Source organism: Lepidochelys kempii, chromosome 4 (genome assembly GCF_965140265.1).
Source record: "Lepidochelys kempii isolate rLepKem1 chromosome 4, rLepKem1.hap2, whole genome shotgun sequence".
Classification (NCBI taxonomy): Eukaryota; Metazoa; Chordata; order Testudines; family Cheloniidae; genus Lepidochelys; species Lepidochelys kempii.
In genome coordinates, this window is record NC_133259.1 from 111,198,923 (window position 1) to 111,225,812 (window position 26,890).

General features: G+C 44.5%; 1 protein-coding gene across 2 annotated transcripts in view; it reads right to left on the reverse strand.

Annotated features, from left to right (window-relative positions):
- Positions 1-4,283: 4,283 nt before the first annotated feature.
- CD38 (CD38 molecule) overlaps positions 4,284-26,890 on the reverse strand; it is a 30,051-nt gene continuing 7,444 nt past the window's right edge. The window contains exons 2-8 of one of the 2 annotated variants that reach the window (XM_073340122.1): positions 19,853-19,982; positions 18,961-19,096; positions 16,977-17,059; positions 14,484-14,560; positions 13,614-13,706; positions 6,692-6,778; positions 4,284-4,525 (exon numbers count right to left, since the gene is read on the reverse strand). In XM_073340122.1, coding sequence (XP_073196223.1) covers positions 4,450-4,525; positions 6,692-6,778; positions 13,614-13,706; positions 14,484-14,560; positions 16,977-17,059; positions 18,961-19,096; positions 19,853-19,982 — 682 coding nt within the window. In that variant the 3' untranslated portion in view covers positions 4,284-4,449. The remainder of the gene's footprint in view (positions 4,526-6,691; positions 6,779-13,613; positions 13,707-14,483; positions 14,561-16,976; positions 17,060-18,960; positions 19,097-19,852; positions 19,983-26,890) is intronic. The other variant, XM_073340123.1, reaches the window with a different exon arrangement.

Consider the following 26,890-nt stretch of genomic DNA (forward strand, 5'->3'; position numbering starts at 1 on the left):
CTCCAGTTTTGCTGAGTCAGCTCACCAGCACACAGAGGAAGCAGGCTGACGAACGAAGTATCTCTTCACCAAGGTGCCGGCACATCATGGGCTTCCTATGTAACTGGTGCACTGGGGAACTAAGGCAACAGTGCTGTGGAGCCGTTGATTCACAAGTTCTCCCCTAACCCATATCACCCACACAGTTCTGTTCCATCCTCTCTACAAAGCCCCACCAGCTACCCATGCCTCCTCCCCCCACCAGTCCCCTCCCCCTTGCCCCAGAGCTGCTGAACTCTATAAGAATGTTCAAACAATGTAATAAGAAAGGTCAGTCTGTCAGTACATTTCATCTGCATCTCAACCCATATTGTCAAAGGAATCGCTTCTGAGTGCAGCATCTTTTCAGTCTCTCCCTGGCACAGTTTCCAACAAGGATGGGGCTTGCCGGTCTGATCTTCTTACTCCCTCTGCTGAACATTTTTGTGAGAGTAGGTTTGAGAGATGATTTTTTTGGATGCCCAGTGGAGCTTCTAGGGCCATGCATGGAGGGCATCCTGTGCCAACTGATCTGGGAGAAGGTTCTGCTTCTGTACCAGTCCCAGCTGCAGTTATGTGAGGAATCCCGTTTATAATCCCCTGTTGTCAGTTGCTCATCACTATCTGAAAATCTCACGTTTTGTGGTGGAAAGTTTCTATAGCTGGTCTCGGCCCAGTGATGAATTCTTCTGAGTAACATTCAGTGAGTCATTATAGGTGAATATATACACACACATACACACACTTTCCCCATTTTAACTAATTTTACTGTTTTAGTTTCTGCTTGCACACAACTCAAAATAGCTAAGCCCTGACATGCCCACTCTGTGTTCCAGCCTACCCAGCCTGCACCGCATCCCCTTGGCAACACTGAGTGTCATTCTAAATAGAAGATGAAACAGTAGGTGAATAGACAAAATCTCTCTGTGCTTCAGTTCCCTAAATGCAAAATGGGGATAATAGAACTTCTGTTTAGCTCAGGGCTCTTGTAAGGATAAATATATTAAAGATAGGGAGATGCTTAGTTGCTATGGTACTGGGGGGCCATATAAGTAGGCTTGATAGGTTATATATGCTCCTGGGAGCTCAGGGTGCATTATACCTCTCTCCTGCATGATCCTCCTAAGGTTTTTGAATAATGCACCTCTGCACAACTCCCCATGTGGGGCTGAGACTTTGTCCCGCAATCCAGCCTTGTTATCTTTAATATAATCTGTACAAATTTCAAGAAGGATTAGTTTCAGTGTATTCAATGCATATTTAAAATAGTGACTATGTTTTGAACTATATGAATATATGTTTCGCTATTTCAAAAGGGCAGTGGAATTTATGAATTATAGTACTAGATGGAGCAGACAAGTCAAATGTTTAATACTTTCATAATTTTATTTTGTTTTTCTGCCAAGTCTATCTGTAAATGATCCCTCTTAAAGAAATATTATTGTTAGCACAATGATATGCCTGACACCTGTGCCCAAAAGCTGTCATTAATTAAAGCACAGTTGTCAGAGTTAATTGTTCATTGTTGCCTTGAAATGTGTATTTCCTGATGAGTTTGCTCAACAGTTTGCTAGACAGGTTTTATTGTGTAATCAGTGATAACCACCATAAATCCTCCTCAGCTATTGTGAATAAGTGCTAATTATATAATCAGATTGTCCATGTGCCATCAAGGCTGGCTAACGGCAATGCACTTCATTCTGAGCAACACAAATGGCTGATCAACTGTCTGCAACAGGTGCAGAATTTGTCAGCAGATTTGTTTGGTGTAGAGAGAGGGGATTTGTGATGTGGTGCCTCTGCTAAATGCTCATGTGGGTATAAGTATAGTTTAATATTTTGAGAGGTTATGAGGTTTTCTTTTTCCAGAGTATTTAACACCAGGAAGAGATGCTAGACAGACAGCCCTGAAGAATAGAATCCTCAATTTATCTACAGACCAGGTACATATAAGCAAGCTTCTCCACACTCTCTCATCACTATGCCTCAACCATGTTATAGAAGAGCGGTTCTCAAACTTTTGTATTGGTGACTCCTTTCACACAGTAAGCCTCGAGTGCAACCTCCCCTTATAAGTTAAAAACACATTTTTTAATATATTTAACACAATTATAAATGCTGAAATCAAACTTTGGGCGGTGGAGGTTGACACCTCGTGATCCCGACAGAATAACCTCATGACCTTCCGAGGGCTCACAACCCCCAGTTTGAGAAACTGTTCTAGAAGAGCCATCTGTAGGGTTGAGAGGGTAATTCACTCTTCATGGCCCAGTCAGTCCCTGGCTTCTCCACTAACATTCATCAAGGGTGTCAGATGTTGAAACTACTTCTAAGTGTTAAAGGGTTATTGGGTTAAAAACTCAACAATGAAATAATGGTCTGAAAAATCTTTCACAATCTATTACTGCCACTTTTTGGGAAATTTTCCCCAAGGGAATAGTGTATCCTAGATACACAAATGTTTCAAATATCAAGAATGTGTTGCTATACTTAATGTAAATGTTATAGTAGAATAGTACAGTGGAGATGTAAGTCTGAGAGCTATATTTCACTTGAAGGGGGCAGCCATTGGGAAGGATGGCATGGTACAGAAATGCACTAACCCCATAAGAATTCTTGGACAGAATACGCCCTACACTCTTAATATGTAGCAGTGTGTAGGCAAAACTAAAGACAGAGAGACAACAATAGAAATCATTTGTTGAAAAAGAAAAGCAATTCTTGGCTCTGCTGATTTTCTTTCTCTTCCTTATTCTCACAATGCAAGTATGTTTTCATAGAGAAACACTTCTGAAATTATTCCACTTTTCTGACTATTCTAATCCACGTGAAAATCTCTTAATAGATGACTCATTTTAAGTATCCAGTCCATGATTAACCAATGTGTGTAATAGAATTAAGAACATTTGCCATCAGCAATTTTATTGTTCATTACCATTTTGTATTATGACATAATATGTACAAAAGCCAATATAATATTAAACTCTCCAACTCTCTTGTCAGAAATAACTGAATTAAAGTTATTGATGTAAGTCTGAATTAATTGCAGTAACTACATATCAGAGTCCATATTTCAGGAAAGCTCCAGCTCTCTTCCTATGTGTTATCAGAGTAGCGCAAAGGGAAGAGAGCCAAGGCCACCCTCTAGCCCTAAGTCTTCAGTTTCATATAGTTACTCCTGAATCTGATTATCATGACAGCAAAAAAGAAATATAAGAAAACTCTTACCGTTTATAGTACTATGGTATGTGTGCTTGGAAATTGTATGCTACAAAGAAGTCACCGTCAATTTCAGAAGCTAAAGCAGCGACTACTTATTTTGGGATCTTCCTGTCTGTCTCTCTCAGGGTGTCCAAGCTATGGCGTGGAGGCCACTTTGTAGACTGTGAGGGTGACTGTTTGCTAAGAAGAACATTTTATATTTGATTCTGAACTGAAACCGTGGTCCCTGAGCTGTGCCTGGTGACTTTTAAATGGAAGAGTTGGAATTGGCCCTGTTGCTGCCTCTTCCCCAGCTACCTCCCACGGCCTCTCCTGCAGCCTCAGAAGTAGGTCTGGGGGGAGCTGGAAGTACTCTGAGAGCTGCTATCTCTTGCCTGCTTCAGCTGCTCAGCAGCTTCCCTGCTGGCCACCTGCTGCAATGCTGGGTAGGGCAATGAGCGTAGTTCTGGCTTTTCTGGTGCAGGCTTCCCTTCCAGGCTCTGAGAGAACAGGAAAGAAGCTCAGTTGGCTGTGCCAGAGCCTCAGGAAGTGCCTAGCAATGGAAGGCCCCTCACACAACCAGACAGGGCAGCCTGAGAGACGGAGGAACAGAGGAGAAGCTGTAACTGATTAATTGTGTGTCCCTGCCCTGGTACACTTCAGAGTACCTTGTGGGCTGCTATAATTGTATCATTTGGCAGCAGTCTTCTAAGAAAAACATTCCCACTGGGGATAGCCAGAGCACAGCTGTTCCAGCCACTTTTCCTTCCCTCCTCCCACACTCCCCTGTGTGCCAGGAAGAAATGGCTATGGCTCTTCCCTATGTATTCCCTACTCCAGGGAATCCCCAGCAGGGGACTTGCAGGTGGCTTCTGTTCCCTTTGCAACACCTGCGCTGGTTAAAGGGAGCGGAGCCGGGCTGAGAATCTGACCCAAAAAATGTATTGCGGCCCTCTTGACCTTTCTGAAACAATATGTTTGGCCGTCAGGCTGAAGAGGTGGGAAGCCAGTGTGGGCAGTATGTGTGTTTGTGTACAGTAACCGCACCTAAAATATCATCTCCTTTCTTTCATTTATTAGTGTAACAGCCACAGCAAGGTTTTCTGGTAACATACAGTGTTTGTAGACACATTTATACTATATAGTACTCTATACAGTATATACACATACTCTTGTTCAGTATCAGACACAGTTTAGGAATGATTTAAGCAATGTGGAGTATTGTGTGTTTCACTGTACACTATTGGGGCAAAGTGTGCAGTCTGCATGGTCAGGATCACTTGCACACTGAAGCAGCTGAACTGGCCTGTGATAAGACAAAAAAGAAACCCAAACATTAGTGGCTGTTTTGGATGTATGGTGTCATAACTCTATTGATCATTAAAAGCAGTTATCAAGTGCCACATGGAAGTCAAAGTACACGTTACATAGTTCTGAGTCCATGAGATCTCCTTTCTTAAGGTGATATAAATTTCTGCACAGACACAGCTAGGATGTTTTCTCCTTACTGCAGTCTACCACTGATGCTTTTTCAGTAACACCTCTGAATAAATTTCAAACATACTTAGACTTGTGGGTTTGAAATTTCTTCACTGAACCAATTTTTTGGCTTATTAACAGAACATCATGTTGACTGGCTGACAAAAATAAGGATCATCCATCCATGCTATACTTGCTGTAAGTATTAAAAACCAAATGTGCAGCTGATTTAAATCAGCATAGCTCCATTTACAGTGGCTTCAGTGGAGCAATGCTGATTGCCAGCAGCTGAATATCTGGTCTGAAGAGTTTTACTGTACATTGAAAATACTACTACTTGCCCCCATTTCACCTAAAGTGGTCTAGTTAATTGTCGGTGTTGCTTTGGGCAGCTGGTTATTATTGATTGAGCTCTGATAGAAGCCCTAAATCATTATTGTCTTCCACCTTGGGGGGCCACTTCTGTAACCCACCAGTGAGTGTGTTACAGGTCCTCCTCTCCGCAAAGGATATGAGTTGTTACAACCCCCAACTACAGATCCTTGTTCTGTTAGCTCCAGCCATTGTAGTTTAATCCCCGGTGTTGGCCAGGGTTAGATTTACATGGGAACAAAGTGGATGCAAAATACTAAGACTCTCATTTGGCAGCATTTTACATCACAATAGTATAAATGACTCCACAAAGTGCTTATGAATCAGCCCCAGTAATGCATATTACAAAGAGGAAGAAATGGCTTTGTCTTCCAGAACGTTAAAATTTTAGTGCCAGATGATGCATTTGTCCAGTCATCCTCCTTTGCAAGCCAGTTAAAGATGACTAAAATTTAAATTATAAAACTCCCAATGGTTTATTGAAATGATTGTTTACTCAGGAAATATTCTAATCAATATACAAGTTCTGCTCTAAGGAAAGTTCTTCTTGATAAATAAGAATTATTCTTGTTCCTAGTTAACAACTTCACTCCCAGGACAGCACTGTCACTACCAAAAAATATTTCCTCCATTTGGATGAATCTGAATCAATATTAGAGAGTCTCAGCCTCTCTTTTTTCCCCCACCATCGCCATGAGCCCCTGAAAATGGATACCAGATTACTTCCATATTCTTCATCATGGCAACTGGAAGCAATGCCATTCCTCGCCAGTAGCCAGCTTGATGACTTGCAGGAATTGCCTATAATTCTTCCTCAAGCTCATGATAAGCATGGGAGAGGATCACTACAGGTAGAAAAAACTGTAGGACCCCGATGCATTCCCACCCTAATATGCACACACTGCAAACATGCTGTTGTGTCTGCAAGTGAAGTGATCACGTGGCTCTTGGAAATTCTCCCACCTTCCCTCCACAATTCCATGTAGTTGGCTGCAAGCAGCTGCAATGTTCAGGCAGCAGCAGCTTTGAGTGGTGCCAGTGGGTCCCCGCCCCCAGCATGCAGCCTTCTTCTGAGTAAGGGAATTGAGAGGGCAATCATAATAATTAATAATACTTAGCACTTCCAGCTATTGTTTCTCAGGCAAACCCTCCCCAAATAGATGGGCTATATAGCAGGTCCAGAAGGTCAACCAGCAATAAAGGAAGCAAATTCCACAGTCAGAGGCTAGCCCCTCAAAATGCAATGCCCCCGGCAGATCAAATCTAGGCATTATGACAAGTGGGAGCGCATCTCTTGTTTTCTACTGCCACGGCAGAGCGTTAGGGGAGGGATTGACTTTAGTAGCGAGGACTGAACCACAGAGGACTTGAAAGAGGAGCACCCGCAGCTTGAATTTGCCTACAAGTGGATTGGAAACGAGGGCAGTCTTTGGAGCAGAAGTGTAATATGAGTACTATTATGACATCAAACTGATGCCACTGATGTCATTTTCACAACGGCCACTGATACATTAGCATAATAAAACATGACCTATTTCCTTCAAAAAATATTCTGATTAGGAGGAAAACTGCCTCATTTTATACAAGTAGACTCCAACTCAAACCCAAAGCAGATAATTACCTATAATTATCCTCACAGGAGACACTCAAGTTTCGTTCCTCTAAGATGCTTTTTAACCTTGTTATAGAGCGACCTGTGCAGGACTCACTGAAAAGAAAAACCTCAGGTTGTTACATGTATCCTGCATGTGTATGAAGTTCACAATTGGCAGACGCAGGTGGATTTTACACTATGCTGCCTCATGCTGTCTGACCACACATTTGGTTAAATGTACCTCACTCCTGCCAGCTAATCCATGGCAGGAAGCCCTACTGCCTCTGTGAAGTCCAGTGGCATCAATGGAGCTCCGGGTGGTGGTGGGGTCTGACCACATGGATCAGGGCCTTACTGAGTACAATTCGAGGGTGACCATCACTCTCTCCTGCAAAAAGTCTTTGCATGGGGAGCTAACTGTGTTGTGAGAAATAATTCAATCCTTTTACACACCGGCAGGGCATGAGGACTGCAGAACTTGCCCATTCACAGCTGCTATTCTAGACCCTGTGCCCTACAGCCTCAGTGGGCTGATCTAAGGCTCACTGAAGTAAATGGAAAGCAACGTGATCAGGTCCTGTGTCTGTACAGTGGAGATGGGAGATTGGCGATATATTCATGGATGTAGGTCCCTACTCCAGATCCCTCTCCTGCAGTTGGCCATTCCATCTACAGCTCCCTCTGTGTATCCCTCCCAAAGAGTTTAAGTCGTGTGGAGGACCCTGTGCTGCTCCTCTTCATCAAGGTGAATTTCTCCCTGTCTGAATAAATTCCATTGCTAATTGTTAAATGCTATCCAACACCAGGATTGGTGCTAATTTCCAGTGTGATGTGTTCAGAGCCCACTGATGCATACAACACAAGGCCAAACTGAAAAAAAACCAAAACAGATGTCTGGGTTGGTCCACAAAATACACAAGTGCAGCTATAAATTAACATTTTTTCCCATCACAAACCATGTAATCAGCACTTGTCTGCACACCTGTCAATACATGTTTAGCAGGCAGTTTGCACATTTGCACCTGTGTGTGTATATTTTGCAGGTATAACTTAGTTGTCAGTTTCATGAAATTTGTATGTAAGGAATTCAGAATTCATAGCCAGTGAGGACTGTTCGGATCATCTAGACTGGCCTCCTATATAGCACAGGCCATAGAATTTCATTTTGCAATCCCTGCATGAAGTCCATGATCTAAGGGTGAGTTTCCCATTTGTTAAAACTGGAAAAAACAGAGAAACCTGGTTTCCTCTTGTGAGTCCTACGAACTGTTTGGGAGCTGTCTAGACCAAAGTATTAGCAGCTAACACAGCTATTAGTGCAGCAAAGCACAGGAAGAGCAGGGATTAGAAAAGCCAGGGAAGGAGACAGGGAGAAGCAAAGTGGTGCTGGCTGCCTCACACGTTCCCTGTCTGTAGCAGCACAGTCAGCCCTCCTGCTCATTTAAGGCTCCAGTGATGTGGAAGTGAAGAAAGTGTGTGTGTGGGGGGAGAGCCCCTGAGTGGAAGGAGATGCAAACTGTAATAAAAAAACATCAATCCCAGTGGCCCAGCATGTGAGACAGATCAGTGAGGTAGCAGGTCACGGGGCCAAATGCAGGACTGCCCCACAAAACACAGGCCAGTTGACAAACAGAAACAATCCTCCTCGTTCATAAGAGTTTCCTGAAGCTGTGGGCTGACACAACATGTGATGTGAATCAAATCAACATTCAGAGCTGACATGCCAGAGATGTTAATTGGATAGTGAAGGGGAAACTGCTGTGAGGGTGTTGGAGGGGCCTCAGCACAGGAGGAAAGTGTGGCTCTGGAGGGACTGAGCAGGCTGCCAGAGCATGAGGTAAGAGCTGCTCGGTCTCCGCTGAGGAGGGAAATGTGGGTCATTCTGCTGCTGGGATGCCCCTAGAGAAGGGAGCAAAAGCTATGCTGGTGGTACCAAGTAAGTGTGGACAGTGACCAGTACGATGGGGGAGGGGCATTCAGGGAGGCTGTGTGTCTCTGTCAAAGTGGTCATCAAGCAGTTAACGGTACGAAACTGTAGAAAAACCTGAGTGACTCTGGATTAAGTTTAGAAATGTGTGCAACAAGAGTGATGTAGTGGTGGGAGTCTGCTATAGACCACCGGACCAGGCGGATGAGGTGGATGAGGCTTTCTTCCGGCAGCTCACGGAAGCTACTAGATCGCACGCCCTGGTTCTCATGGGTGACTTTAATTTTCCTGATATCTGCTGGGAGAGCAATACAGCGGTGCATAGACAATCCAGGAAGTTTTTGGAAAGCGTAGGGGACAATTTCCTGGTGCAAGTGCTAGAGGAGCCAACTAGGGGGGGTGCTTTTCTTGACCTGCTGCTCACAAACCGGGTAGAATTAGTGGAGGAAGCAAAAGTGGATGGGAATCTGGGAGGCAGTGACCATGAATTGGTTGAGTTCAGGATCCTGACGCAGGGAAGAAAGGTAAGCAGCAGGATACGGACCCTGGACTTCAGGAAAGCAGACTTCGACTCCCTCAGGGAACGGATGGGTAGGATCCCCTGGGGGACTAACATGAAGGGGAAAGGAGTCCAGGAGAGCTGGCTGTATTTCAAGGAATCCCTGTTGAGGTTACAGGGACAAACCATCCCGATGAGTCGAAAGAATAGTAAATATGGCAGGCGACCAGCTTGGCTTAACGATGAAATCCTAGCGGATCTTAAACATAAAAAAGAAGCTTACAAGAAGTGGAAGGTTGGACATATGACCAGGGAAGAGTATAAAAGTATTGCTCGGGCATGTAGGAATGATATCAGTAGGGCCAAATCGCACCTGGAGCTGCAGCTAGCAAGAGATGTCAAGAGTAACAAGAAGGGTTTCTTCAGGTATGTTGGCAACAAGAAGAAAGCCAAGCAAAGTGTGGGCCCCTTAATGAATGAGGGAGGCAACCTAGTGACAGAGGATGTGAAAAAAGCTAATGTACTCAATGCTTTTTTTGCCTCTGTTTTCACTAACAAGGTCAGCTCCCAGGCTGCTGCGCTGGGCATCACAAAATGGGGAAGAGATGGCCAGCCCTCTGTGGAGATAGAGGTGGTTAGGGACTATTTAGAAAAGATGGACGTGCACAAGTCCATGGGGCCGGACGAGTTGCATCCGAGAGTGCTGAAGGAATTGGCGGCTGTGATTGCAGAGCCGTTGGCCATTATCTTTGAAAATTCGTGGCGAACGGGGGAAGTCCCGGATGACTGGAAAAAGGCTAATGTAGTGCCAATCTTTAAAAAAGGGAAGAAGGAGGATCCTGGGAACTACAGGCCAGTCAGCCTCACCTCAGTCCCTGGAAAAATCATGGAGCAGGTCCTCAAAGAATCAATCCCGAAGCACCTGCATGAGAGGAAAGTGATCAGGAACAGCCAGCATGGATTCACCAAGGGAAGGTCATGCCTGACTAATCTAATCGCCTTTTATGATGAAATTACTGGTTTTGTGGATGAAGGGAAAGGAGTGGATGTATTGTTTCTTGACTTTAGCAAAGCTTTTGACACGGTCTCCCACAGTATTCTTGTCAGCAAGTTAAGGAAGTATGGGCTGGATGAATGCACTACAAGGTGGGTAGAAAGTTGGCTAGATTGTCGGGCTCAACGGGTAGTGATCAATGGCTCCATGTCTAGTTGGCAGCCGGTGTCAAGTGGAGTGCCCCTGGGGCTGGTTTTGTTCAATATCTTCATAAATGATCTGGAGGATGGTATGGATTGCACTCTCAGCAAATTTGCGGATGATACTAAACTGGGAGGAGTGGTAGATACGCTGGAGGGGAGGGATAGGATACAGAAGGACCTAGACAAATTGGAGGATTGGGCCAAAAGAAATCTGATGAGGTTCAATAAGGATAAGTGCAGGGTCCTGCACTTAGGACGGAAGAATCCAATGCACCGCTACAGACTAGGGACTGAATGGCTAGGCAGCAGTTCTGTGGAAAAGGACCTAGAGGTGACAGCGGATGAGAAGCTGGATATGAGTCAGCAGTGTGCCCTTGTTGCCAAGAAGGCCAATGGCATTTTGGGATGTATAAGTAGGGGCATAGCGAGCAGATCGAGGGACGTGATCGTTCCCCTCTATTCGACATTGGTGAGGCCTCATCTGGAGTACTGTGTCCAGTTTTGGGCCCCACACTACAAGAAGGATGTGGATAAATTGGAGAGAGTCCAGCGAAGCGCAACAAAAATGATTAGGGGCCTAGAACACATGACTTATGAGGAGAGGCTGAGGGAGCTGGGATTGTTTAGTCTACAGAAGAGAAGAATGAGGGGGGATTTGATAGCTGCTTTCAACTACCTGAAAGGGGGTTCCAAAGAGGATGGCTCTAGACTGTTCTCAATGGTAGCAGATGACAGAACAAGGAGTAATGGTCTCAAGTTGCAGTGGGGGAGGTTTAGATTGGATATTAGGAAAAACTTTTTCACTAAGAGGGTGGTGAAACACTGGAATGCGTTACCTAGGGAGGTGGTAGAATCTCCTTCCTTAGAGGTTTTTAAGGTCAGGCTTGACAAAGCCCTGGCTGGGATGATTTAACTGGGAATTGGTCCTGCTTCGAGCAGGGGGTTGGACTAGATGACCTTCTGAGGTCCCTTCCAACCCTGATATTCTATGATTCTATGAACTGGGTGACTTCATCCCCGTGCTCCACCCCTCCTTTACTTCCTGTTTGGTCAGTGGGGAAGTCCCCTGCCTTCTCCTCTGGTTGTGATGCTGTTGAGTAAAAGCAGTAAGTTTCTAGCCTGCAGTCCTGTCAGGAGACTTTTTGTTGCACTACTAAGTGGCACCTTTACAAAGGCTGGGTTTGGGGAGAGGCAGCAGCATTGGGAGGGGTGAAGGGTGTGTGTAAGGAGGGGTCAGTGCAGGTGTAGAGATATGCTGTTGTGGTTTATGTAGGGTTACCAACCCTGCCAGTGTCGCTGGGAGTTTCCTGGAATCAGGCCCTATCTCTTGGAGGCTACTGATGCCAAACAGGGATATTTTAGGATGCTAAAAGTCCAGTGGCACAGCAGGGATAAGGCAGGCTCCTTGTCTGCCCTGGCCCTGGGCCGCTCCCGGAAGCAGCTGACATGTCTCTGACCCCTGGTGGGGAAGGAAGGGGAAAGCAGGGGGTCTCAACGCTTGGGGGGTGGGCAGTGCACAGACTCCACAACTCCCATTGGTCGGGAACTGCAGCCAATGGAAGCTCCAAGGGCGCCACTTGCAGTGCACAGAGCCCCCTTCCCCAGGAGCTGCAGGTTGGAGCCACCCCAGGTAAGCGCCTCCTGGCTGGAGCCTGAACCCCTTTCTGCGCTCCAGCCCTGAGCCCCCTCCCACACCCAACTCCCTCCCACAGCTTGCACCCCAAACCTCCCCCTGTCCCAGCCCTGAGCCCCCCCACACCCAAACTCCCTCCCATAGTTTGCACCCTGCACCCCAACCCAGGCTCAGCCTGGAGTCCCCTCCCACAGTCCAAACCCCTTGGCCCCAGCCCAGAGCCTGGACCCCAACCCCGTGTCCCAGCCCGGTGAAAGTGAGTGTGGGTGGGAGAGAGTGAGCAACGGCGGGAGGGGGGATGGAGTGAATGGGGTGGTGCCTCGGAGAAGGCGTGGGGCAAGGGTGGGGCAACAGTGTTTGGGTCTGTGTGATCCCACAGTTGGCAACCCTAGGTTTATGGAGTCTCTAGAGCCCCTCTACGGAATTTGTCTGTCCTGTGTGTCACTTGCCCCTCGTGGTTTGATTTTAGAAATCTGGATGTTTTGGGTTCTCTTAAAATAATGTTTATCTTGCTTTGGGGCTGAGCCCTTTGTGACCAGATGAATTCATTTGTTAGAATGCTTCCTGCTTATTCCCAGTCACGTCTCCCAGTTAATGGCCAGACACTCTAGTGGACTTAAGTAGTAAGCAGAGGTCCTCAACTGGTGGAAAGGCTTCCAAGGCTCAATTCTAATCTGTGTACTACTGGTGAAAATCAGGAGTAAGTAAATGGAGTTACTCTGTATTTACACCAGAGCAACTGAGATCAGAGGGCCAGATTCAGACACATTGCAGGCATGCTGTGCCAGTGCATCAGTGCAAAGTGTGCACTCAAGGATCCATGTAGAAGATCCCCCTTGCCGACAGAGGACCCTCACAGGCTGCATCACCTTCCACTCTAAGTGCAAGGTGCATTTCTTTGACTGCCTTCTCTAACATAAACGTACAGGAATGTATGTAATATAAAATTAAAATTCCAAAACAAAACACTCTGTCGTATGTACTTCTCCCCCTGTGGAGAGGATGAGAGAGCAGATGAGTGACAGATGTTAGTCATGTCACTTAATGCACTACTGGAAGGTGCTCAGATACTATGGTGATGAGCTCTTTATAAAACCTATATAGAATAGAAATTCTCTGGTGACTTATGGGCACTGTCTGGTATGAATAGTTAAAAATAAACATTTAAATTGTGGTTCTATTATTAAAAATTACTTGGCAAAACATGGCTTCATGGTTACTGTGCACTGATTGCCTCTCAGTGACCTGCAGAGCATATTTGCTCGGTTTCCATGTAAAAAGATGCTTTCCAACTGCACAGATCTGCTAACTCAGCCAAACTGTGCTCTTTATGTCTGAGCACTACACAGATCTGTTGGGCCTCCGTAGGATTGCACAGAAGTAAAGAGGTACAGAATTTGAAGACAACAGTGTTGCGGAGATAACTATATCCAATTGCAAGGCTAACAGAAAGGAAACAGTTTTGCTCTTCCAGAGCTGTATTGGCTCAGCAGAGCTGGCAGTAATAATAATAATAATTTCATAAAAAGTGGTAAAAATCTTACTATTTCTACTAAAGTAAGTAGCTAATTGCATTCAAGGAGCAAAGTTGATGGGTAAGAGAGTGCTATTTTTAGTCATGTTTCAGAATTGCACTGCACTTTAAATTATAGAAACAAAGCATCTCACGCTATTTTGTACTAGCAAACTTTACCTTGGAGGTCCACCGATGTTCTGCATAAGCCAAATCTGCACTGTAGAAACTTTGTCTGGGTCTAAGTTAAAGATCTCAACGCTTCCAAAAATGCTGTAAGAATGCGAGCATGAAAAAGCAACACATCTTAGTTTTAGAACAAGATAAACAAAGTGTTTTCCAGTCACTACTACATACTCATATGAGTTATCGTTATTCCCAATGGAGAGAACGTGTAATTTTCCCATGGGATTTTCATGGACTATTTAATTTGTGGTAAAGGAATTTCCCCCCATTTTCATTCAGCTCTATTGAGAGCCTTTGGAGCTGTTTGCAGAATGAAACAGTCTGAGGTTCTTTCATTCCTAATGATTTTTCTCTTGTCTGGATTACCAGTGCCTCCCACTGCTAAAGGGGAAAAAAAACCTTTCCGCTTGTGCTAACCACAAGTTTCTTCATCCCACAGAGTTAGCAGAGGCAGCACCTCCTGTCAGTCACTGAAAGTATGTACTATCTCTGGGGGAGCATAACCCAAGAAATCCACTCTGAGGGTAGTTATATATGTCGGTTATGTGAGTGTAATATAGCGGAGGAGTTCATTTTGGGCTTACTGCATAAAGTTCTGTGGATTGTGGCCATTTTCAGAAAAAAATCCAAATCAAATGCATCAGAAGATGCATAATAGAATGGCTAGATCCTCAGCAAGTGTAAATTCGCATAGCTCCATAGAAGTCAACAGAGCAACACTGATTTAGCAAAGCTGAAGAAGATCTGGCCCTATAAGTCTCCAGTCTTGCACTGGGATTTACTATCACAGACACCTGCACCAGTACACATTCCCGAAGTGAGTGGTAAGATAGAGCCACAGGCAATGACCGATTAAGTAGATACCTGTTACTTCTGAATGCTCCAGCATCTATTGATCCATTGAGCATCACTTGAACCACACCACATGCTCCTTCTGCAAACTAAACAAAGCAAATGTACATTGTACTTTAGCATTACATGAAACACAGGGTCAGATCCTTAGCTAGAGTAAATCAGCATAGCTCTTTTGACTTCAGTACAGCTGCACAAATGTTTACCAGCTCAGGATCTGGGTTCACTATTTTACCAGAAGATTCCAGTGAAAATAAAAGGCCACATCTTCTGTCACTGGTGCAAAGTTACCTAAAAGCTACGTTGACCAACCGCAACTGGATAACCCCATGTAGGGAGATCCTGTGATGGTGTAAAGCTGGCATAACAGCTCCTGTGCCACAGTTTTCCTGGCTGCTGGTGTAGAGGACATTGCTGCGACTTCCTTGAGCCCTGGCTTCTGTGTCAGACCATGTGTCTACTGGCAGCCAGTGCAAATTAGAGCAGCCCTCAGGCTGCTTAATTTATGCTGGGGAACTAACTGTGACCAACTGTGATCTGAATAGCAACTGGCAAAGGGTTCACTGTTCTGTAGTAGCAACTTCTGTCAGGCCTGACAAACTGACTACACGTAACACACGATCCTTTTTGGATAAATACTGTGAAAGCATGTGAAATATCTAATAATGAGGTATCTTATGCCATACTGAACCACATAACTCTTGAGGGATGGATGGATGAATGATATGTAAGCAGTTGTATATATGTACTGAAAATATATTTTTAGAGTCTGTGTCCCAGGTAGCATTGACAAACCAGTTTTGCTAGACACCTGTCTGCCTAGGTCCTTATGTAGATTAAGCATTATAAGCCAACACAATAGAAACCTGGTTTGAATATGGAGTCAACACAAGTCTGTGAGGGCAACTTGGAGCCAGCACACTAGGAAAGGAATCATAGGGGCCATCCTGACTCTGGAGGCAAAACAAGGAGTTTGGGGAAATATAAGGAGACTTTGGTATCCATCACTGAGTGAGCAAGAAGGACAGTGTCTTTTGCATTTGTGAAAGGTGGATCCCAGCCATGCTGGTTGGTGATGCTGGGAGATTGCCTTCGGTGAGAAACTACTTGAGACAAAGATTTTAGCCTGTTAAAGGTTAAATATAGTCTCTAAGACGGGTGTTATACTTTTATAAGACGGGTGTTATACTTTTTGTTTTACATATAACCATTTTTGTTTCTAATATCCTTACTCAGTGTCTCCTAAATCTTCAGATTTGATGATAAATTTAAATTACCTTTGATTTAGCAGGAAGAACCTCAACAGAATAGAGTTAAATAAGCATTCTGTAAGGCCCCAATTCAGCAAGGTACTGAAGCACATGCATCACTTTAAGCATATGGAGTCTCATTGAAGTCAATGGGGCTACTCATGTGCTTCAAGTTAGGCACCTACCTGTACACCTTGCTGAATCAGGGCTTCACATAGGAGTTCTTCTCGTTATGTTAAAAAGGTACAAGGAGGCGCTCATTCTCTCAGTCAAGCTCTACAGCAGTTTTCAGCATGCTTTTAGCATGCAGAGGTTTAAAAAGTCATTCATTTTAGCAATTGTGATCTTGTGTATTTGTATGAGGGAATGATTCCTATGATTATATTATGGTTGGTTAATGTTTGTTAAGCACTAATTGTGCTTGGTGCTGTTTGACACAAATATCAAGATGATCACTGATGGAGGGACGCATTCAAGTAAGAACAAGAATGCCCAAATTATTGTGACATTAAATGTTGTGTGAAACATGAGACCTTGTGAAAGTCTTGGGAAACCTGTATTTCCAAAAACACATGGCACAACTTTCAATTCATAATAGTCTAATCGGTGTTCAAATTTGACCATTCAATGTCTTTGGTGAAACCTGAGAGGAAAATGGCTTTTTGAGTAATTTGTGGCATCACTCCTAACAGTTTGGGAGGAATTCACATCAGACCACTGAGCTGATCAGACTGTGTTCAAAGGTTTAACTGTTAACTACTTTTTCCTTTGCTGTATTTCTTTCATTGTTATAAACATGAATATTTTGATTAAAATTATTGTTCCAGGATGTAACTGATTATGATAAAAATATAGGGGGAAAAAAAAGAGTACTGGCCATTAAAGTGGGGAGCCGTGGTTAAAAGGCCCCAATCCTGCAATTGGATCTGTGTAGGCAGCCTTCTGTGTCTGCACAGAGTCCCACTGAAATCAATGCATCTTACAAAGGCTCAGGGATTCACACGCATGGATTTGGTTGTGGGATCAAAGCCTTTGTTTTCTAGCCAATGGAACAGACATATCAGACAAATTTGGATGTTCAACATTTTAGCCCCAGATTTCCACAGTCTGGGTGAAACCCTGTCCCACTTAAGTCTATTGGAGTTTTGCTATTGACTTGCTTGGGGCCAAGTTTTTACTCTTTAAACATCCCCAACCCCCAAAGGAACAATAAATTCTAACTGTGATCCTGGAGAAGTTGCTATATAATCCTTACCATCTTGGATGCCATTTTCCAGTACACAGAACTAGGGTTGCTCTCACATTCACTCCATTTTGGACAAGATTCATAGTTAATTCCTAAATAAATATATGATGCAGAATAACTAAGATTAGAGAAGAAATTGTCAGACACTTTAATACTGCCTGCAGTGCTGAATAAGAATGGCAAAAATAAACATTTGCACCCAATGATGAGCTGCCAAAATCTTAACAACGGGTTCCCTCCGCATGCCACGAGGGGGTCATTGCCCACCCCCATCCCCTGGGATTCCTGCCCCATCCAACCCGCCCCCCCAGGACCCCTGCCCCATCCACCCCTGCCAGAACCGGGCAGGAGGTCTTGTGGGCCACTGTAGTGGGTGCCCACCCCACCCCTAAGAGCCAGAGGCACCTGCTGGGGGGCGAGGTGGGGAGTCCTGGAGGTGCTTACCTGGGGCAGCTCCCAGGAAGTATCCGGCAGGTCCCTCTGGCTCCAAGGGGCGGGGAGTGTAGCTGGGGGGGAGCAGGGGAAGCGGCCACTCCCCCACTGATCACATCAAAAGTGGCGTCTTAGGCGCCGACTGCCTGGGTGCTCTGGGGCTGGAGCACCCACGGGGAAAAATTGGTGGGTGCAGAGCCCCCCCCGGCAGCTCCCCGCCCGGCCCCAGCTCACCTCACCTCCGCTCCGCCACCTCCCCTGAACATGCCGCCCTGCTCTGCTTCTCCACCCCCACTCCCGGCTTCCTGCGAATCAGCTGTTCGGCAGGAAGCCGGGGAGGGCTGAGAAGCAGGCCGCGGCTTCCCACACAGGCCGAGGGTGGCGGAGGTGAGCTGGGGCGGGGAGCGATTCCCCTGCGCGCCCCGCCTCCCCGGGTTACCTGCTGCGGCACGGGCGGCCCTCCTCGCACCACCCTGCACCAGCTCACCTCCACCTCCCTGGGCCTGAGTGGGAAGCCGCAGCCTGCTTCTCAGCCTGCCCCAGCTTCCCGCGCGAACAGCTGACTCGTGGAAGCCTGGGGGGGTGGAGAAGCAGAGCGGGGCGGCGCAGTCAGGGGGAGGAGGCGGAGCAGAGGTGAGCTGGGACCGGTGGGGCGGGGAGCTGGAGCACCCATGGAGTTGGCGCCTAAGGCGCCACTTTTGGCCAGTTAAATTTAGAAGCCCTTTTAACCAGTTCTGAAAGGGCTTCTAAATTTAACAACCAGTTCTAGTGAACCGGTGCGAACCAGCTCCAGCTCACCACTGATTGCACCCCATCACAGCAACAGGCTTAGGCGGAAAATGTTCTGAGGGGGAGATTAAGTTGTTTCAATGAGGCATTTACAGTCCCCTTATGCAAATGATTCCAGCAATGTTGTTCCTGGTCAGCCTGAGCAGGAAGAACGTGCGTGGGGTGGGGGGGTGTCTTTGCAAATGCTCACTGAGCATGCTCAGAAGTGACACTTCCCACATAATTTTTATTTTGTTTTTTATAAATTTCCCTCAAATTTGGGGAGAGATTCTTACGTCTCTATTCATTCTTAGGCCCTTAGCCTGAACCCCCTTATATCTACATGGGGCCCCTATGACTTCTGTGCAAGTGCAGGAGTCTGCCTGAATGGAGCATATTGCAGGACTGGGGCCTTAGTTTACAAGTGGTCCCACTGGAATCACAGTAGGTTGCCGATTACTGTAAATAAGGGGGGCAATATGTAGCCTTTAGCTAGACGTGAGCACTGGTCACATGCCAAGTTTGATGTCCCTAGACTAAGCTCTTTTTGTCCTACTGGGAGCTAAGAAGTGTTGATAAAATTAAGCTGAAAATGGGTGTGTGTTTTTACTTTTCCATAACTGAGGCAGGGTAGAAAGGATCAACAGTTGTTTTGGGCTGAAACCAAGAATGAAAAGTATCCTCTCCAAAAGAGATTTTATCTTATTTTAGAAATTTGTGGCTGAAAAAGAACCTGGAGTTATAATCATTATATTAATTTTGTTTGTTTGTTTTTTTAAAAAGGAATCCTTACCTGGACTAAAAGGGTTTCCACACCATGAGACCCCGTCAGCTATATAGCCCAGCAAGGTGTCCTCCAGAGTGAGGAAGTTGTGATTGGTTTTTGTATAACGATGAACAAGGTCATTTGTCTTGCTCCAAAATAATGACTGTGAGGGAAAGAAATGGCATTAATATGAGAGCTGGTCAGGAAATTTTTTTGTTTTGTTTTTTCCTGAAAAAGTTTTGATGATGAAAATGTTTGTTTTCATTTATATTTTGTGGGTTTTTTGTCAAAAGACCAAAAACTGAATATTTTAAAATATATAAAAATTCCAGTGGGATTTCTAAGGAAAATAGAAATTTTCAGGGAAAAAAAATTAATTTGGTTGGGGAAAACAATTTTCCACTGAAAAAACATTTTGAAGGAAACTTTTTAACCAGCTCTAATTGCTGTCACTCCTCCATTTCTGCATGCATTTCAACCGCACCTGAGCAATAAAAAGCCGTGTGCCTCTAACTGCATGGCTGTTCTTACACAGAGCTTCTCTTCTAAATAGCAATAACGGCCACAATGATTTTCCCATCATGGCCCAAAAATTTTTCCCTAGAAGGAATGATCTGTGATCTTCATCACGGACCTATAATGAACAGGATTCTCTTGTTCTAAAAGAAGTAGCTTTGGGAGTAATGTTATCTCAAGCCTGCAGTCAGAGTACCTGTAGGTATTTGAGGGTTACTCATGATTGCCATCATTATTATTATTTGTGTTACCATAGTGCCAAGCAGCCCTCGTATTGGCCCAGGACCCCGTTGTGCTAGAGGTACTTTACAAACACAGAACAAAGCAAAGAATCTTCATTGTACTAGCATGTACGGACAAGCAGTCCCTACCCAGACAGCTCATCACACACAAATATTGTTACCTTGTTACAGGGGATAGTATGACTCGCCAAATCCAGTAACGGCTGATAATCTTCTGTTGTAATATTACATGGGTTCTTGTAAATAAATGCCTTTTGCATTGTTTCCCATATTTTTTGGCAATCTTTGTCTCTGTCAAAAGGTTAAAATATAGTTAATGGGAGAGCAACCGTTTAAAAAACAGGTAATCATCCAGAATCATCGTTCTTTTTCTGTGAGTTGCTACTGTGTTACGAAGAGAAAATAAATAGTGGGGGAGGGGCTTACGAAAGGATCCCCTCCCTTCTGGTGTGTTTAGAAAGTCTGGCCGACAGTGCCTAAAGTGCTTCTCTCTCATTTAGGCACCAAAATAAATAGCCAGATTTTCAACAACAACAAAACCCCTCAGCATGTTGAGTATATGCTGGATGCTGAGTAATTTTGAAAATCAGCCCTCTCTCTGTCTCGCCCTGTTTTAGGGATTTTATGCTGCGGCCCATCACTGTAGTCACTGAGCACCTTCCATGCTTCGCTGCCTAGAAGGGAGTGGAATTCTTTTGAAAATTTGGCCCCAGTTGTCAGTGCTGCGCACTTGAACATTTGGTCCTGAGTTCTTTCAAATATCTGACTCCACACAAATCGAGGGTCCAGATTCTACCCTCCTCATTCCTGCTGAGTAGTGCTGTGAGTTGTCCCACTGCAGTCAGTTGGACGGGTCACAAAGTCAGTGACTGCTCATCCTGAGCAGCAAGGGTGGCAGAATCTAGCCTGGAGATTGAACACTTTGTGGTACAGAGAAGTTGAATAATATTGCCGGTGTAGATATGTCAGTGGTGCCCAAAGCTTTTGTCATGCCCCCCTTACCAGTAATGTAATCTGTCTGCGCCCCGCCCCCTCCATTACTGCACAGCTGGCTCAGCAGAGGAGGATGGGCTGGGGGCTGAACTGGGGAAGGGGGAGGAGCTGGGGCTAGAGGCAGAGCTGGGCTGGGGGTGGAGGGGGAATGAGGGCAGAGCTGGGCTGAGGGCAGAATGGGGCTGCAGCTGGGCTGGAGCTGAGGAGGGGACAGAGTGGAGCCAGGGGTGCTGGAACAATTGTTATAGTGGGGGTGCTGAGAGCCTTTGACCCAAACTGTCAACCCTGTATATAATGGAAACCACTTCAAGCCAGGGGGTGTGGCAGCACCCCCTGCACCCCTAGTTCCAGCACCTCTGAGTGGAGCTGTGGCTGGAGCCAGAGCTGGGCGGGATGCGGCGCGGCATCTGGGGCCGGAGCAGGGCTTGGTGGCGCTCCCTCTCTATCTCCCGTGGGAGCTGACCTGGGCCCTGCCATGTGTGCGCCCCGTCCCCCAAATGTTCCTCCATGCCCCCCAGTTTGGGGATTAATGAGATATGTAGATCTTCTGGTAAGGTGAAAATCAGCCTGTGAACCTTCCCAAGAGGAGACCTACATAGGTAGCATCAGTAATTTTATCCCCCAAAAAAGGAAGAAACCCTATAAGTATTTAGGGCCTGATTCTAGTAACACACCAATTTTACAATGGTTTTATACCTGTTTACTTCAGTGGAATTACATGAGTTACCTGTTCTCCAACTTTTCAGCATCCTCTTATCTGCAGTACTGATTCTGGCCTTCTTGTTTGCACTGAAGTCAGGACTAACTCCACTGAAGTGAATGGAATTACACTGATGTAAACCTGATACATGCGGGAGGGTGCACAACCAAGTTGTCTGTGTCTAGCTTTGTTGCTTAAGCCATTGGCCTATCAGCTAAGTCATCAGTATGGGAAACACAACAAGCGAATGCTGACAGATGCTGAGAGTTTCTCCTGTATTGCTAAACGGTAATTCATTGCACTGTGCCAGGCTGAGGTCATTTTTCAATATGTAGGCTTGGAGTGACATTTCTGAGACTTTTGTTGAGCTCCAGTGAAATGCTACTCTGTTCCATTTCTAAATCTTCACTATGTGAGTCTTGCTGATACTCTTGGGACTAATCAGCACCATCTGTTCTGTTGTATTTGAGGTATTGAATTAAGCTAATTAATTAAGCTAACACTTGTGGACAAACATCAACTCTCAATTCTTGTCCATCTAGTATATTTTTTCCATGTTGTCCCTGGTGGATGGAATACCCTTCCTTCTCTGCTCTGCCAAGGCACCAGCCCCTTGACATTTAAATTCCTTCTTGAAAACTCACCTCTTTCGTGCTGTTCATCATAAGTTAGTCAGTAATAGTCACAATGCGGTAGCTTTATGTTGGTGCTTTTTATGAAAATTAAAAAACACCTGAATTGAGTCACCTTGAGATAAGCATGTCCAAACTGAGCAACTGCATAACTGTAACGCTGTGACCTTTATCCTTTCCTGACTCACCCCTTCTCCATTATTTCTCACCACCACTCAGTGTCCCCCATGCAAAAGCTCTTTTAAGAAGGACTGGTTGTATATTTCCCCCACCACCACCACTTCTGTGAAGTGCCTAGTACTCCTCTGGGCAGTATAAAATTATACTGGCTGGTTAACTTGGAGAGGTGCCATTTATTTTAAGGAACTTGCACCACTGACAGCTCTACAGCATTGTTACCAGCGGATATCATGGGGACTATGCAGTTTGGTATTTGGTCATGGTGTGATTGTCAAAAATAGTCCTAAGTGGCCTAAGGAATGTAACACCATGATGATACTTTTCATCCAAGGATTTCAAAGCACTTTACAAACACACTATTGAATTAAGCTATACAACAGCTCTGTGATGTAGGGAAGAATTATCACTATTTCCCAAGTCAATCTAGGCTTTTATATGGTGCCGATCTGAGTATTAGATGGGCAAACTGAGACACACAGTGTTGATTTCCGCAAGAACACACACTACCTCATTTCTGTGCTCTTTACACTAGACAGCACTGCTTCCATGCCATTTGAAAAATAGGTGTATAGTCAGTTCACAGTCAATAGCACAATCTGAGAAAAAACATAGCCAGCAAGGACAGGGGAAGAGACCAAAGGATAGCAGTACTGGGTACATGATTCCATCCAAAGCCAATGGCAATTTGAAGAAATGCACTAGTAAATTTTGGGCTAAGCACCAGTAACTTACAATTTGCTGTCCCCCACATGCTATACACTCTGCAGCAGCCTTAGGAGAATAAAATTCCCCCAAGCAAGCCACTAACCTTCAGTTTCTCCATCTGCAAAATGGGGATAATACTAAGATACCTATCTCAGAAATTACCTACCAGTTGCCCATCAATATAAAGAAAGCCTGATGTAGAAATCAAACGTTTGTAGTGTTGTTGTAACCACACTGTCATCAAAATATGAGAGAGAAAAGGTAGGTGTGGGAACATCCTTTATTGAATCAAATCCTGTTGGTGGAAGGTACAGGCTTTCAAACTTCACAGAGCTGAAAGAAGAGCTCTGTGAAGCTCAAAAGCTTGTACCTTCCACTCAGTTATTGCGTCATCTACTTTGTGTCTCTTATAGAAATTAGAGACATATTGAAACTACTCCTAAGCTGAGGCATGTGCATAACAGCTGGAGGATGATAACCTAAACAGTTTCCTGTCATGACTTTCTTCAGTGCAGCAGAAGTTGCCTTGTCTTCATGTGCACGCAATGGTTATCCCAAACTGAAAGGCACACAGTTAGACATACCGTAGGAGGGGAAATCAGATGATTGCTTAAGTCCAGTTCCTATCGGAAACTTAAAAAGAAAAGGAGTACTTGTGTCACCTTAGAGACTAACAAATTTATTAGAGCATAAGCTTTCATGAGCTACAGCTCACTTCATCGGATGCATACAGTGGAAAATATAGTGGGGAGATTTTATATAGACAGAGAACATGAAACAATGGGTGTTACCATACAGACTGTAACAAGAGTGATCAGGTAAGGTGAGCCATTACCAGCAGGAGAGCAGGGGGAGGAGAAGGGTGAAGAGGGGAACTTTTTGTAGTGATAATCAAGGTGGGCGATTTCCAGCACTTTACAAGAACAGTAGGAGGGAAAATAAACAAGGGGAAATAGTTTTACTTTGTGTAATGACACATTCACTCCCAATCTCTATTCAAGCCTAAGTTAATTGTATCCAGTTTGCAAATTAATTCCAATTCAGCAGTCTCTCATTGGAGTCTGTTTTTGAAGTTTTTTTGTTGTTGTCATATTGCCACTTTTAGGTCCGTAATCAAGTGACCAGAGAGATTGAAGTGTTCTCCGTCTGGTTTTTGAATGTTATAATTCTTGACGTCTGATTTGTGTCCATTGATTCTTTTACGTAGAGACTGTCCAGTTTGGCCAATGTACATGGCAGAGGAGCCATGATGGCATATATCACATTGATAGGTGCGCAGGTGAACAAGCCCTTGGTGGTGTGACAGATGTGATTAGGCCCTATGATGGTGTCCCAGAATAGATATGTGGACACAGTTGGCAATGGGCTTTGTTGCAAGGATAGGTTCCTGGGTTAGTGTTTTTGTTGTGTGGGGGGTGGTTGCTGGTGAGTATTTGCTTCAGGTTGGGGGGCTGTCTGTAAGCAAGGACTGGCCTGTCTCCCAAGATCTGTGAGAGTGATCGGTAATCCTTCAGGATAGGTTGTAGATCCTTGATGATGTGTTGGAGAGGTTTTAGTTGGGGGCTGAAGGTGATGGCTAGTGGCGTTCTGTTCTTTTCTTTGTTTGGCCTGTCCTGTAGTAGGTAACTTCTGGGTACTCTTCTGGGTACTCTGACACTCTGATACTCTGGGATTGTATTTATAGTTATATATACAATCATGTAGTTTAAAAATCAAATTTTTCAAAGATAATCTAGATAAGCCCCAACTCCTAGAATATCTAGAATTCCTAGGAGTCCTGCTATTGACCTTGAAGTTCTGAACTACATAGGCGTTCTGAAGCCTTGCTTTGTACCGCACAGAAGGTAACTGCTATCTAGTGTGAGGTGCTCATTGACTAAAATTAGAGAAGATAGAACTAGAAACTTGGAACATGATATAGATGAAATGGTGATAACACGCACAAAAAGAAAACTGTAAAATCTACTAAAGACTTAAAACTTGAGTCCTGATTCTGCAGGCCTGTCTCTCACTCTTAAAGGTTGTAGAATTGGGCTCTTTGACTTACTGTACAGAATACAACATCAAACAAGAGCTAGCTAGAAATTGGTAACTGTCTGATTAAATGGAGTAGGTACTGTAAGTATATTTTCAGATTGTCCTTATGTCTGTGCAATTTGGGGGAAAGCATTAGCTTATATTTGGTCATGAATTTGGATATTTCTAGTCATCCACATTTTTAAAAGAAGATTTTATTAATATGCCATGTCTAAATTAGAGCCAAGAACATTTCAAGTAGGAGCTATTTTAGTGGCCAGATGTTATACGCACTTTAGAAAAATGGAAAGCCTCTGGAACATTGTATATTGCAGATCTGTATGGGAGTCTGATTGAACTGGCTAACCTTGAAAGGGTATCTCTTCATTTGAAGAAAAGCAAGAGCAATTTTAGGAGGTGGTGGTCTGGAGGCTTATGATTAATATAGTTCTTGGTATTTTTTTCACTTAAACTGAACATACAGAATCAAATTCATCCCTAGTGTAATTAAATTGATTTTAAAAGTAGTTACACCAAGGATGAATTTGGCCTTTTAGGGTTTCATTTGCTTCATGAAAAGTATGCAGTTTTAAATGTAGCTTTCGAAAATGCATTTTTAGGGCATCGTGCTATCAGGTGCTGAGAGCACCTGTGAGGTAGAGAGCATCCTCCCCTCCTGCTGACCTGCGGTTTTGCTGATCACACTGTGAAAATGTTGTGGCAATGGAACAGAGTTTAAATTCACAACAAACAGTGAAAGTGCTCCTGTGCCCAGCATGTCTGGTTTCATTATGAGGAATTCACTCCCCTCTGACGGGGTGGCTGCAGTGACTCAACATAGCATAAGGACCTTCTTAACTGGGGGGCCTGTGACTTTGGACTGCTCAGCAGAGACTTCCAGCAAGGCTAACAACTTCTTTCCTTTGTCATACTCATTGATAGCAAAAGGCCAAATTTTATTTTAATTGTGGTCCCTGGGAGAGAGCTACAAAGTAGCAGCCATAAATAATCCCCACTGTCAGTGGGTGGTTTACCAACATGTCAAAGGTAGAATATGGACCATTTGTAGTTAGTAAACTTTCAGGGCCAGATCCTCATGTGGTTTAAGCTGGTGAAGGGCCATTGTAGAGGATCTGGCCTTCAGTTAGTAGAGCTGCTGTTGCATTTGGTATCACTTTGGGGGCGAGGAGGAAGGAGGGAAAATAAGGCTTGATGCTTTTAGGGGCACTCATTTATGCTCTTTGTTTATCTGGTCCTTTGTGCATGCATTTATCCGACTTGCCTTCTCAACCACTGTCATTGGTCACCAAAATTAGAAATGCAGTTGTGCATCTTCGTTATTTGGAAATCTGGCTCATAAAGAGCCATCATTAGGCTTCAGAATAAATCATGATTTTGATGAATGGGAGCAGTTCACACCTCTCTAAGAACTTTAGTTTACTGTCAGAGTTATTTGCGCAGCCAGAAGAGCGAGAACCATATATATATAAAATTACATAATTTTTTTAAGGAAAGATTGTACCCTAAAAGGTCTTAAGCCATCATGAGCTAGGATTTCCACATCACATGGACCCCATCTGGTCCAGGGGCTCAGTTTGTCAACCTTCTATTAATTATTATTATTTGTTATGGTAATCCTGAAGGGCTATCCAAGAATGGGCCCCATTGTGTGAGGCACCGTACAAACAGAAACAACGAGGAGTACTTGTGGCACCTTAGAGACTAACAAATTTATTTGGGCATAAGCTTTCGTGGGCTAGAACCCACTTCATCAGATGCATAGACTGGAAAGTACAGTAGCAGGTATAAATACACAGCACATACCTGCTACTATACTTTCCACTCTATGCATCTGATGAAGTGGGTTCTAGCCTTCGAAAGCTTATGCCCAAATAAATGTGTTCGTCTCGAAGGTGCCACAAGGACTCCCCATTGTTTTTGTTGATACAGACTAACATGGCTACAACTCTGAA